This window comes from Seriola dumerili, unplaced genomic scaffold (genome assembly GCF_002260705.1).
Source record: "Seriola dumerili isolate Sdu_G_001 unplaced genomic scaffold, Sdu_1.0 BDQW01000122.1, whole genome shotgun sequence".
Lineage (NCBI taxonomy): Eukaryota > Metazoa > Chordata > Actinopteri > Carangiformes > Carangidae > Seriola > Seriola dumerili.
In genome coordinates this window covers 1281450-1293521 of record NW_019174377.1, presented here as the reverse complement: position 1 = coordinate 1293521, position 12072 = coordinate 1281450, and the positions used below count along the sequence as shown (strand labels likewise).

At 36.2% G+C, this 12072-nt stretch overlaps 1 protein-coding gene across 1 annotated transcript; it reads right to left on the bottom strand.

The window, feature by feature from the left end:
• Positions 1-693: 693 nt before the first annotated feature.
• On the bottom strand, positions 694-10189 carry LOC111224119 (protein NLRC3-like). Its single transcript, XM_022748525.1, has 12 exons — positions 9840-10189; positions 8729-8935; positions 7851-7940; positions 7078-7252; positions 6594-6741; positions 6232-6324; positions 5049-5401; positions 4296-4499; positions 3599-3774; positions 3062-3335; positions 2221-2436; positions 694-2037 (listed from the first exon to the last, which is right to left on the bottom strand). The coding sequence occupies exons 1-12, from the start codon at positions 9863-9865 to the stop codon at positions 1654-1656; spliced, it is 2346 nt and encodes a 781-aa protein (XP_022604246.1). The 5' UTR covers positions 9866-10189; the 3' UTR covers positions 694-1653.
• Between the last annotated feature and the right edge of the window lie 1883 nt (positions 10190-12072).

Here is a 12072-nt window from a genome sequence, read left to right as displayed (position 1 = left end):
ATCTGATTATCGATCAGCTGACATTCAGAAAGAACTCAAAAACAGCTAACGTGACTGGCCAAAGTTAGCAGCTTATGTTACTGAAAATATTATATTGTATTTAGATATTATAATTAGTGGCCAGTTTAGCAGCTAAGGTACTCACATTTTCCAAATTGCATTACTTAAAGATTCATTAAGCTGCTTAAAATTTTACATCACTATTAACCTTTCAGTGGGAAACATAGGCAGGTAAAGTAACTGTCACTGATTCTTTTCAGATCAACATTGAGTTTGTGATAGCCAGAATTGGCGGTTAAAATTCTAGAAATTGTTTAATTTTAAAAAGGAAATGTATGACTACTGGCCAAACTTAGCAGCTAATGTGACATGGTGTTTTTCATCGTATCTTATTTGAACCTCAATGAACAAATGACCGACTAATGTGAAAGTAATTTTTCATTTTCTATGAACATCAGATTTTTGTGTTCCAAAGTTAGCAGCTTATTTTATTGAAAATATTATATATTTTTTTAGATATTCATTTTTTCACATTGCATTAATTTTACATTCATTAAGCTGTCTTTCTCTTTTTTTTTATCTTACTATTGACTCTGATTTGTTTTTCTAAGTATTATAAGCAAAACGATGCAGATGCTGGGCCATTATTATTCATCCAATCAAAAAAACAACTTATATTACCTATTCCTCTTATTGTGGTTTGTACATCTTTAATAATAATGGTGTGTCAAAAACATAACCATAACTCCATAATAAAAATCCAGGGTCGAGGATGATGACATGGCTTTAAATATATTAGAAGTACAAAAGAATTTACTGGAACCAATTACACTGTTGTTTGGAAGAGTGAAAAACTACAATGTAAAATGAACGAGAAATACACTGAGAAAATTCATTAACAAGTCCATTAGTAGACGACATTAAGTGCACAAAAAACGTACACATATATCATCGATTTCCACCTCATCAATGCTCCCTATTTACCTGAAATTGTTTACATTTTTTTTAACAAATAAAATAACTCTCAGGGACACACAAGGCCTTAAATATGCCTTTTTTTTTTTTACAAAGAGGACTCTTCAGTGTCATCTTTTTCACACAGAAAACACAAGTTAATTGCTGCAAATCAACCCCCTAGTTTGCCTTCTTACCTCTACCCGTGTAAGGTGGTTGCATTAAAACCTAAAACATATGAGCCCAAGGCTACACAACAACAAACCTATTCAAAAATAGCCTAAAACTTCATTATCAAAATAAAAACAACAGCTGGAAAACTTAAAATCCACTGTGAGAATGCATTTTCATTAGTGCTCATTGTAAGACATGACAAACAATCTAGTATTGCATAAACGCCGCTGTACTGGAATGCATAGCCCGACATTTTATTAAGCCTGGTGCAGTAATAACATTACTGACACAGACTCTTTGATGTAAATCAAACAAACATGAAACTTAATGTTATCAAAGCCAAAATGACACAGACTTGAACAAGTTATTTTGAGTTCTGTTGTCCATTTTCAGCATTTTGAGTGTCACATTTTTTTGACATGATTTCTACGATGAGCTAGAAACTTGAAGAGATCTATGACAGAGCAGGCGCTGCTTCTCTTTAATCCATCACATTTGATTTTCATGACGCAATCTTACCCCAACTCACTCATCTTGCTGGGTCAGTTCTCTAAGGCACTCCTTCAAGTTTTCCAACCTGATTTCTGGAGCTGGAGTCTTTATTGTCTGCTCTAGCAGCCCCCGCACCTCATCCAGTCCACCCACCTTCGGAGTATTGTGGGGGTACAAGTAACCACCCAGCTGATTAGCATGGCACTCTGGGGAGAGCATGCCACACAGAAAACGTAGGAACATGTCATAATCACCCAGCGGGGAGTTGAAGGTTCGGTCCAAGGCACACTGGACTAGACCTGCTGCAGTTTTGGTCTGATACTTAGATGTGAAGAACTTGGACAACATCCCTGAGTCCAGAACGTTCTTAGATTCTGTGTGGAACATTGCGAAGACGTACAAAGCGGCCATGAACTCCTTGAAGAAAGAAGAAGTATAGTTCTTTTTAAATCATTTCTATCGGATATCCTTGTAGGTGGTTTCTCAATTAAATTCACCGTAAATGGTATTTAACATATTATAATTACAGTAAACAGCCATGTAAAAAAAAGTTTCATGCAATATTGAGGTGTGACCACTGTGAGGTGGAAGGAGTTTTACCTGAAAGGTGAGATGTATAAAGCAGAACGTCCTCCTCTCATTTGAGGTTGCAGCTGGGAGTTCAGTGCACAGGCCGGAGAACACCGTCACCTCCGTCAAATTCAGGCCGTAAACCTTCACGTCCTCTTCAAAGAACACATTGGTTTTCTTCTCCAGCATCTTAAAGGCCATCTTCCCCATCTTTATCAGCAGGTTCTTGTCATCACTGGACCATTTCTAAGAAGGAACAGGACATCAAAATGACAAATTCTGACACTGAAGAGTAGCTATTCATTAGTGTGTCCTAACAACTGCTTCTTTTAGATGAAACTATCCTTTTAAAGTAACACAATACAGTTTAATTCTCATTTTAGTAGACACTGTCGGACAGATGTTGATTCAACTCAGCAGTTCAGCAGTTTGTAAAATTGTTGCATTCAAATGACATAATAATTGCAATGTGAAGGGGGCCGAAAAACACAAGTCCTTTAACATAATTTGGTCTGAACAAACACTGAAAATTATATATATAAAGATATTATTTTTAGATGTATCAAACTGCATCACATGGCACAAGTGTTCATAATATTAAAGCACCCAAATTAAAAGTTAAACTAGGGATTAGTAAATATCTGCTCGTAGAAAATAAATTACAAAATTTGAAGTACATTCTAGTAGCAATGAAGTAATGACTAATGGGTAATGAAAGTGTAATACAGAAAATCTGTGGTCCTATTGCATTCATTTTAGTGTTTTATTTTAGTGCTTGTGAAAAGATAATAGTTACATAGTTAAGAAAATGTCAGTCGTGAGCTGGTTCACTAGGAGTTATAACACAAAAGAACATACTGATGGACATTACCAGGTTATTTTCACACTTTCCATAGTAGAACTGCAGCCTGCGATTGGTCTGGACAATCAAAATGTTGATGTAGAATGGAGTCAGTCTAGGGGGATGTACCCCATAGCCCCGATAACGGTAGCAGCGCTCAAACACTGTTGCCACCATCCAGCAGACAAAGGGCTGTCGAGCAAGCATAATGAGTGTTGGCAAGCGCCTGTAATGTGCAACAATATTCGCTGCGAGCGTTGCATCTCTGAAGCGTCTGGTCAGATAGTCATCTTTCATCTCATCACTGGAGAAAAGAGGGGGAAAAAAAGAGATGAAACTGAACTGAAACAGACTGGTTAAATGGATTTAACTTACCAAATTCTGTTGCTGAACCCATTTCAGCAAATTATTTTAAATAATCAAACATATTTACAGGATGTCATATACATTAAGTATACACAAAAAGCGAAAAACAAAGACACTAATAAGCCATACAAAAAGTAAAAATAAGACATAAAGACATAATCAGACAAGACAGACAAACAGTACATCTACACACACACACACCTAAAGCCCTGTATTTCTGTGACAACATCTATGAATTGAGATGGGATTTGTGAGACAGCAGCCCGTCTCCCCAGGATCCAGATGCGGGCACCACGGAGCACAGTGCCTCGGATGATATTCACAATCAGGACATCAGGCTGTGCTTCGGTGTTATTGTCATTTATTACTGGAGCCTTCTGGAGAGAGAAACCAAAGAAAATATTTGTACAAATATAAGTTTCTGCTCATCATATGTTCAATTCCAAAGCAGTAAGTACATGCTCAAATTATTGTACAAAAATAAGTATCTCTTGATGGTAAATATTTCAAAACAGTAGACTCTGAAATATGGCCACCAAAAAACAATAAAACTGAACTAAATTTGCCTAAATTTGAACTAAATTGTTTTTTGAAGTGTAATCCAATGTGTACTTTTTTCCTTTAACTTTTCAACCAAAACTTTGGGTGACTTTGATTAACACTTGATGAACAATACATAATAATATTTAAATATTAATTTTTGTTTTCAATTATATAATTATATATTATTGCTATTTGGGAGTATAATAATTAAGTAATATGTGAAGATATATAGTATATTCTAAATTATGTTAAATTATCACAGGATTTGTGTATTATATTTGTGTTACACACACACACACACACACACACACACACACACATATATATATAAGTGTATATGTGCACTGATGGATACCTCCCAGTCCAGAGGAGCTTGGTAACAATCAAAGGAGTCCATTATGATGAGAAATTTACAGTCCTCTTCTTCCAAGTATTTCATTTCTTTGCACTCAGGATGATGATAAGCTATCACTTCCATGATGGACATCTTCTGAGAAGGGTTTTTGCTTCGCAGAAACCAGAAAGTGCGGAAGGAAAGCTTGATGACAAACTGCAGATCCTGAACAAAAAAAGCACAGAACACACAGAAAATGAAAACAACAAAAACTTCAGTTGTGATCATTAAATGTGTGAGAGAACCACTCCCACATTTCACCTAGGGCATGCACATGTTACATCAACTTTTCACCTGTAAAATTATCAGTAATTGCACAAATTGATTATAGTAAATTAAGTAAAATATTTTCTCAAAAGTAATGTTAAAACATTTATTTGTGGCCTGGTGTTATTCAATGTATTAAGCATGTTATTAAGCAGGGCTTCCACCCTGTTTGGTTTTGTTGTATTTTGCTTGTCTTTAAATTGTTTTCCTTTTCAGTTATAGTCCAGCCTTGAGCCAGGTTGTGACAAATTGGGGGTTCGTCCGGGATAAAGTAGTTTGGTAAAATAAAGCTTACTCCTGTGGCAATGGGGGTTTGTTACCTAGTATGTAGACATTTGGTGCATTTAGTATGTAGGCATTTAATATGACTACCCTATTTTACTCCATTCGGAGTAGAGTTAGCAGCATACAGTGGGTTAATAAGAGCTTTTTCACCTCAAATCTCACCTTATTGGCACGCAGTTCTGCCCAATCCAGGGAGAATTTCGCCACAGAGACAGACATGCCAATTCCTGGAATCCCAGTGGTCAGCACTGTCCTCACTGGCTTGCCGTCCTCCTTCTGTAGTCGGAACAAATTGTTCACACCAACGAAGGTGTCGGTGCTGGGGAACTGGTGAGTTGAGAGATGGTGTGATTCAACCTCATGGGAAGGGTGAACTCCTCGATACCCACAGGTGGAAATCTGGGGCTCAACGTAGATAATGTCTAGAAGATTCTGCTTCCCGGCTCTAACCACCCCCTCACGGATGACTGTGTGTTTTCTGATCAAATACTCCTTCAGATGAATACGGATCAATGCTGGTGGTGAAGAAAGATAAAAAGGAAGGTAAGAAATCTTTATGTATAATTTAAGCATCTTGCTCAAGGAGGACACTTATCTACATGGGGCCCACATTCTACCACACCTACTACACCTGCCTGTATACAGGAGTGTCATGTTGCTGAACACATTCTCAATCAATCCTAAATGCTATACCTGTGTGCTGACTAATGCAGGAAGCTTGTAATATCATTCCTGTTAAAATGAGAATATCACCAGTATTTGAGTAACATATCCATCAGGGGTGCAACATCCATCGATCATACCTTTCCCATGATGACACATTGTTGGTCTTTTTAGAGCATTAAGTGAACCCTATCCTGCTGAAAGGCTAAAGAGGTAAAAATCCTCCATCTGTTCACTGTATCCTAGTCCTACTTCTTTTTTTAAAGTGTAGGTTAAGTAAGGTTTTAAATCTCATGGTTGACATTTTAATTGTTCCCTTCAAACACCTTTCCGCAGAACAAAAATATCCTCTATTTTGAATATGTTAGAAGCACCATCCAAAAACTTATAAAGAGAGCAGTCTTTGCTCAGTTAAAGAACCTTTTGAGAAAATAATACCCATGGATAATATCAGTTACGTTTTGAAGGTCATAGTACAGAAACTGCTTGTGTTTTCATTACTGCTGTACTATGAACTTTCTTGAAACATGAAACATGAGCAAATTCTAGTAAAGGTTTCAAACAAGCTGTGAACAACCAAGAGATATCTTTTGCAAAAAAAATTACACAGCCACAGGATTCAGATTTCATTCAGACTGAAACCTGTTTCACCGGTATTAACCCATGCCAAATGTTCACTTACCTCTCTTGCACTGATTCCGTAGTTCATCTGCCTCTGCTTGCTTGCCAACACTTTCTAGAGTACTTATTGTGTGCATCAGGGATCGATCCTGGCCTGCACAACAGAGTTTTAATAAAAAACAAAAACAGTAAGCAATCAGTGAAAGGCTCCTTGTTTTCATTAACAAAACTGTTTGTGTTTGTGGTTGATGAAACAATAACTGGAAAATTAAGTAGATTTCAAATGTACAACTGTCTTCCAGATAAGTGTTTAAAAAAAAAAAGAGCTCACTTCACATAGAAAACAGTCAAACTCCGCTTCTCTAAATTTGAAACTCTATTTGTACCGTTCACACTGTGTGTACTTTCGCCTTGCATTCTTACCAAGGATCTCCAGGATCTTGTCCACAAAATCAAGAACGTCTCCTTCCATTACTTGTTGCTTGGTTATGCCTTTTTCCCATTGTAGAAACCACAACTTAAATTTGTACAGCTCATCCACAGTGAAGCCTGTCAGACTACTCTGGATACTCTATAGACAGAGAATAAATAATGAAAATACAAGTTAAAACATATTGCCTTAGATTCCCTGTGGGCCAGATATTGACAAGATTAAACTTTTTTTTAATTATTTATGAAAAACTGATTTGTTAGTTTTGCATTTTTAATGCAACAAATGAAGATTGTGAAGATTTTTTTTTTTTTTTTTTTTTTTTACAAATACACTAGACATCAATTGGTAAATGTTCTATTATTGGGATGTATCATAATCACTATCATTGTTATTTATAAAGTTAAAATGCATCATAAGTATCAAAAACAACAACTGTGAAAAAAAAAGAAAAGACAGCAGTGCAGATTATCATGCCTTAAATATATAGGGCAAGTCTTGTTCTGAGTGTAGTCTGCCTGGCTGGCTGTTCTCATCAGTCTGTATTGTGTCATCTGGTTCAACAGGTTCAGGTGGCTCTGGAGAATTAGTTATCAAAACTTCATCCATGTCCTCCTCATGGTCTTCTTCATAATCCCCCAGATCAGAAGACCTGAGAGACAATGGGATGGGAACCCCAGGGTTAAGGTCAAAAACTGCACAGCAAACACTGTCCACTGATCATAATTATGTTTAACTGCATTTTATCTCAAACAGAAATCACAAATACAAGTATACACTTGTATACATGAATAAACCATATATTGCATACTTTAAATGTTTGTCAGTATAAGTTTTAAAATACAATCAATCCATTTAAATAAAGTCATTCAAATCCTTTTTAAATTGAACTTTTCACGAAAAATACACATGACTGACATGAAACTATGGTCTTGTGGTTTGACTAAGACACACAAAGTTTTTTTGTCACATATTTGCATATTTTCCTGTCAAATTTCTGGCAAGTGACACATTTTTAAACAATGGAAAGATTTCCACAAATTTTACAACTACATATTGCAATATACTGACAATTATTACATTAATGTAAATAAACAGGGAAGTATATTAAATTACATTACATTTACTCATTTGACAGACGTCAGTTGTGTTTAAATTTTCTGATGCACAAGAAAAAGTAGCTATTGCTTGCCTTCACTACACATTTTACAGATCTACAGAGGGTGAGTGTTTGAGTGTGTGTCCTTCACCTGGTGTCAATGACAGCAGCTTCTGGTGGTTGTTGCTGTGTTGTCATAGTGTAGAGGGTCTCTGGAGACTCTGAGCGAATCAGCTGAAACCTGGCAAGAATTAACATGAGTCATACATACTGTATGAGCATTTCAACCTCATATTAGTCATTTCAGAGCCACTAAAAGTTCCACTGCTTTGTAACACTGTGCACTCAGATGTTGGGTGTAAATAGCCAGCCATTAGGTTTTACTGTAAAGAAGTAAAATAGAATATTAGCATTTACAAGTTGATCCTACTCTTAAACCAGATGGAACTGGATGAAGTTCCAAAAACATCAGCACTTAAAGGGGCTGGTCATGAAGCTGTCTGATGTGACAGGGAAATCAACATTAACCCCAATGTCCTTGATTATGAGCTAACTTCACATTTTCAGCTATGCAACTCTATGAGATCATGAAAAACACATTTAGTTGTTTTATCTTGGATATAAAGTTGGGTGATCAAATTTTACTGTTCAGTAAATGTAGAAGATAATCTTGAAAGTTTGAATATGGAAAGAAGCCCCTAGTATTATGTTCATCTTCTTAGTAAGACTGATTAAAGGCACTCCACTTAAGTCTCTGCAAACTGACATGCAGACTATACTAAAATTAACCCAAACCAAGGAGAGCCTGGATGGTAAGAAATCAAACTTGTGCGTTGGAATTTTTTGAAACATTTGGCACTTTTTAAAAAGCACAACACCGGCTCAGGTACAGGGTTAAACTGACCAGGGTACAGATCACAGCGAAAAATTTAAATTAGTAGTAATGTGAGGTTTATGCTATTTGTAGTAAAATGGCCAAAAGACACAAATGCATTAGGACGATGCTCAAAAATCAAACAAAGACAGTACCCTGTCGCCTCATGAGCATTCAATTCAGTTAGTACAGCAAACATTTCTTCATTTCCTTTGTTCTCCTCCTCGTCCCTCTTCTCTTCCTCCTCCTTGTCCCCCTCCTCTTCCTCCTCCATCTCTTCACTGTCACTTTTCATTGAACCATAGCTGGAGGGTGGCCTCTTCATCTTCTTCGTCTCCCTGTCAGTCCCCTGCTTTAAGATGCTGAGGGGACGAAAAAAGGTGAAGAAATCAGGACAATGTGTATTAAGTATTAAAAGTACTCAATGCAGAACAATGGCCACTATGACTGATATAATATCATGCTTTGTATCATTAGGTTATTATTAATCATTATAATATAAAAACAAAATTTTCCTGTTGGAGTTGGTTGAGGTGGATGTAATTTTTAACTTTTTTGTATAAGGTTATAACTAATGATTATTTTCATTATGGACAACTGCTGGTTACTTTTCAGATGATTCACAGATTGTTTGGTTTGAAAAATTCTGGAAATAGATGAGTTACATCTTCACCATGCTTGTTTTGTCAATTTAATAGTCTAAATCTGAAAATTATATTTAGAAAAGTTAAAATTAGTAAGGAAAATCAGCAAATCAGCAAATTTGTGAAGTTTGAACCATGAAATGTTTAACATGTTGGCATAAAAAAAAAAGATAAAACAATTATCAAAATAGTTACCTCTCAATCGACTAATCGTTTCAGGTGTATTTGCATAGACAGTTGGATAGTTTTAATTTATCATGAAGCATTTTATAAGTTTTTTATATGGTAAGCATTTTAAATTTACAACGTAGCTAACAATGAACTCTTGTCAAATTAATGTGGCGTAAAAAGTTCAATATTTCGCTCTGAAATGTGCAAGTAGGGAGTTACAAGAAAATACTCTAATGCAAATTTGTTGTAAGGGTAGGTTCCAACCATTGGTTAGTAACCGGCTACTAATACAACAAATGACTTCGAAAGCTAACGTGACTCAACGTTTATAGATTAAAGTATTGTAACTTGTCATGTAAAGAAAGGAACAAAATACGTCGTTAAATGACACAGCACTAAAATGGCAGGTAAACTCATGTCCGGCGACAAAAACCTTTTCGACAACACACACCTTTCCACTTCAGTGTCTGGGTCCATATCTCCAGTCGTAATAGACTCACACACCTCAGCAGTAGAAGGAATTTTAGTCGACTAAATGTTATTTAACGAAATAACTTTTCCATCCACAAAATGACTCCCCCGTGCTGACATTACTTTAGCATACACGCTGACGCTCTCCACTGTTACAGTTATGCTAACATTAATACTTGAGAAAACATAGTGGAAATTTTAAGACATAGAGGCGTTAGAAATGAACGTCTCCGAGCAAATAATCTATATAAAAAAGAAACTAAAAAACTATATGTTCAGTTCACCGGTCGTCCGCTTTTAGTCTTATTGCGCCATGTCTACTCAGCTCTAACTTTCGGTTTCGAGGGGAGGGTTTTTCCGGCAGCAACAACTGTACGACTTCCGGACCACATCCTTCAAAATAAAAGCATAATCTCCACATGCGTCTAAATTAACACCCACAAGCAGTCGATACAAATTATGTATCAAAATACTTATCCTGACGTTAATATTATCATGTCATTTGTACGTGTGTATGAAATAAACACCATGAATTCATAATCAGCCATACTGTACAACTGAAACTTGCTGAGCCTGAATTGTTCAAATGTAAAATTGGTGGTGACACAATTACTTCACTGCAATATTGTCCCCTTTGACTTTAATGCACAAATAAGATGTTAAATTACTTGTCTTGTCAATCACATACTAAAGTCACCATTGTCCAATATGTATTTTTTTTTTTCTGTTGCAAATGTAAAGACTGTGAGGGGAAATGGTTTAGGCCAAGAGTGTGTAGATATACACATACTGTATATATTTTGTGCACTAACTGTACATACATATTCATTTATGAAATGCCCTGACTGGCTACATTATAAATCCATCATTTAGCCAATCGGTAGTCTGTGGTTGATTTATTGTACATGACTGCATGGATATACATTCAGTTGACAGTTTTAGGTACACCTAGGTACACTTAAAACTAATGTAGTCTAATACAGCAGTCCTGCAATAAATCCTCCCGTCATGAAGGTTATGGTGTTGAGGTTTTGTTTAAACTTTTCTAGAGGTGTTGATTCAACTTTATGATCACTCTGGAGGATGTAGTTTGTGCTGCTGTTGCACCATATTGCATTATAGAGAGAAGTGTTTCTGTTATTTAGGCTACCCTCATCAATACAAATAGGGTGGACAAACTTGTTAGTGACTGAATATTATGACCTTCATGAAGGTTATTGCAGGACTGCTGTATTAGACTACATTAGTTTTAGCTAGATGTACCTTTTAAACTAACAACTGAGTGTACTTTAAAACCACAAAATTACCCTGCTTTTATTCTGAAGGGCATAGCAATAAAATCCAAACCACGATACCAGGAAGTCAAGTCAGCAGCACTGATTGGTGCTTTGTGGAATCACAAAGGTGACTCTTTTATATGTTCTCAAACAGCCAAGCAGGTGCAGTTAAAGCATGTTTAAATAATCATGAACTATAACAAAAACATGAATGACTGAATTTAAACTGACGTGTTCATGGAAAAACGCTGGACTTCAGTGCCTCCATTTTCCCCCATTTATAACATGTTGATACACACAATTTTGTATTTGAGACAATGGAGTCCAATTTTGTTGACAATTCCCAGTAGATCTTGGGATCTTTACAGCACTGCCTTAGCATTTTTTTCCTGTCAATCAGAGTCAGGATCACGTAAACTGGGCTTACATGATTTGTCAGTGCCTTTCAAATTGGACTTCCTATATATTAAATTCTTTAATTAAAAAGGCAACTCATTCTACCAACTGGGCAACAAGGACCAAACACAAATGAATGAGCTGACAGAATGAGCCTCCTCACTTAAAACACTTATTACATTGGTAGCTGATCCTGTGAGCAGCTCAAATAGTCAAAATTAAGCATATTACTTGGCTGAAGATGCTGAAGCTCATCAGAGAAGCAACCATGAGTACCATAATAATTTGACTAGTAGAGCTAGCTGTGGGATAGTACGCACAGGGTGATAGGCTGTCAAAAGCAATCCATGTCATTATCAATTATATTTTCAGAATATTTTGATGCTATGAAAGATATGTCATAAAATATGACCCTGCCTCAAACGTGAGGCAAATCTCTCTTTCAATATTACCTGGACCACCCATGGGCTGCACTCAGACTATCTGAGAATTGTAAGGACTCGACAAGCAGGCTTTTCCTCAATGTGTCATGTAAATGTT

Bases quoted from the DNA above. Each gene is read 5' to 3' on its own strand.
- LOC111224119 (XM_022748525.1), bottom strand. From the start codon at position 9,865: ATGGACCCAGACACTGAAGTGGAAAG. The intron at 5,402-6,231 runs GTAAGTGAACAT...CTTCACCACCAG, and splicing joins ACGGAATCAGTGCAAGAGAG to CATTGATCCGTATTCATCTG. The intron at 4,500-5,048 runs GTGAGATTTGAG...TTTTTTGTTCAG, and splicing joins CAGAACTGCGTGCCAATAAG to GATCTGCAGTTTGTCATCAA.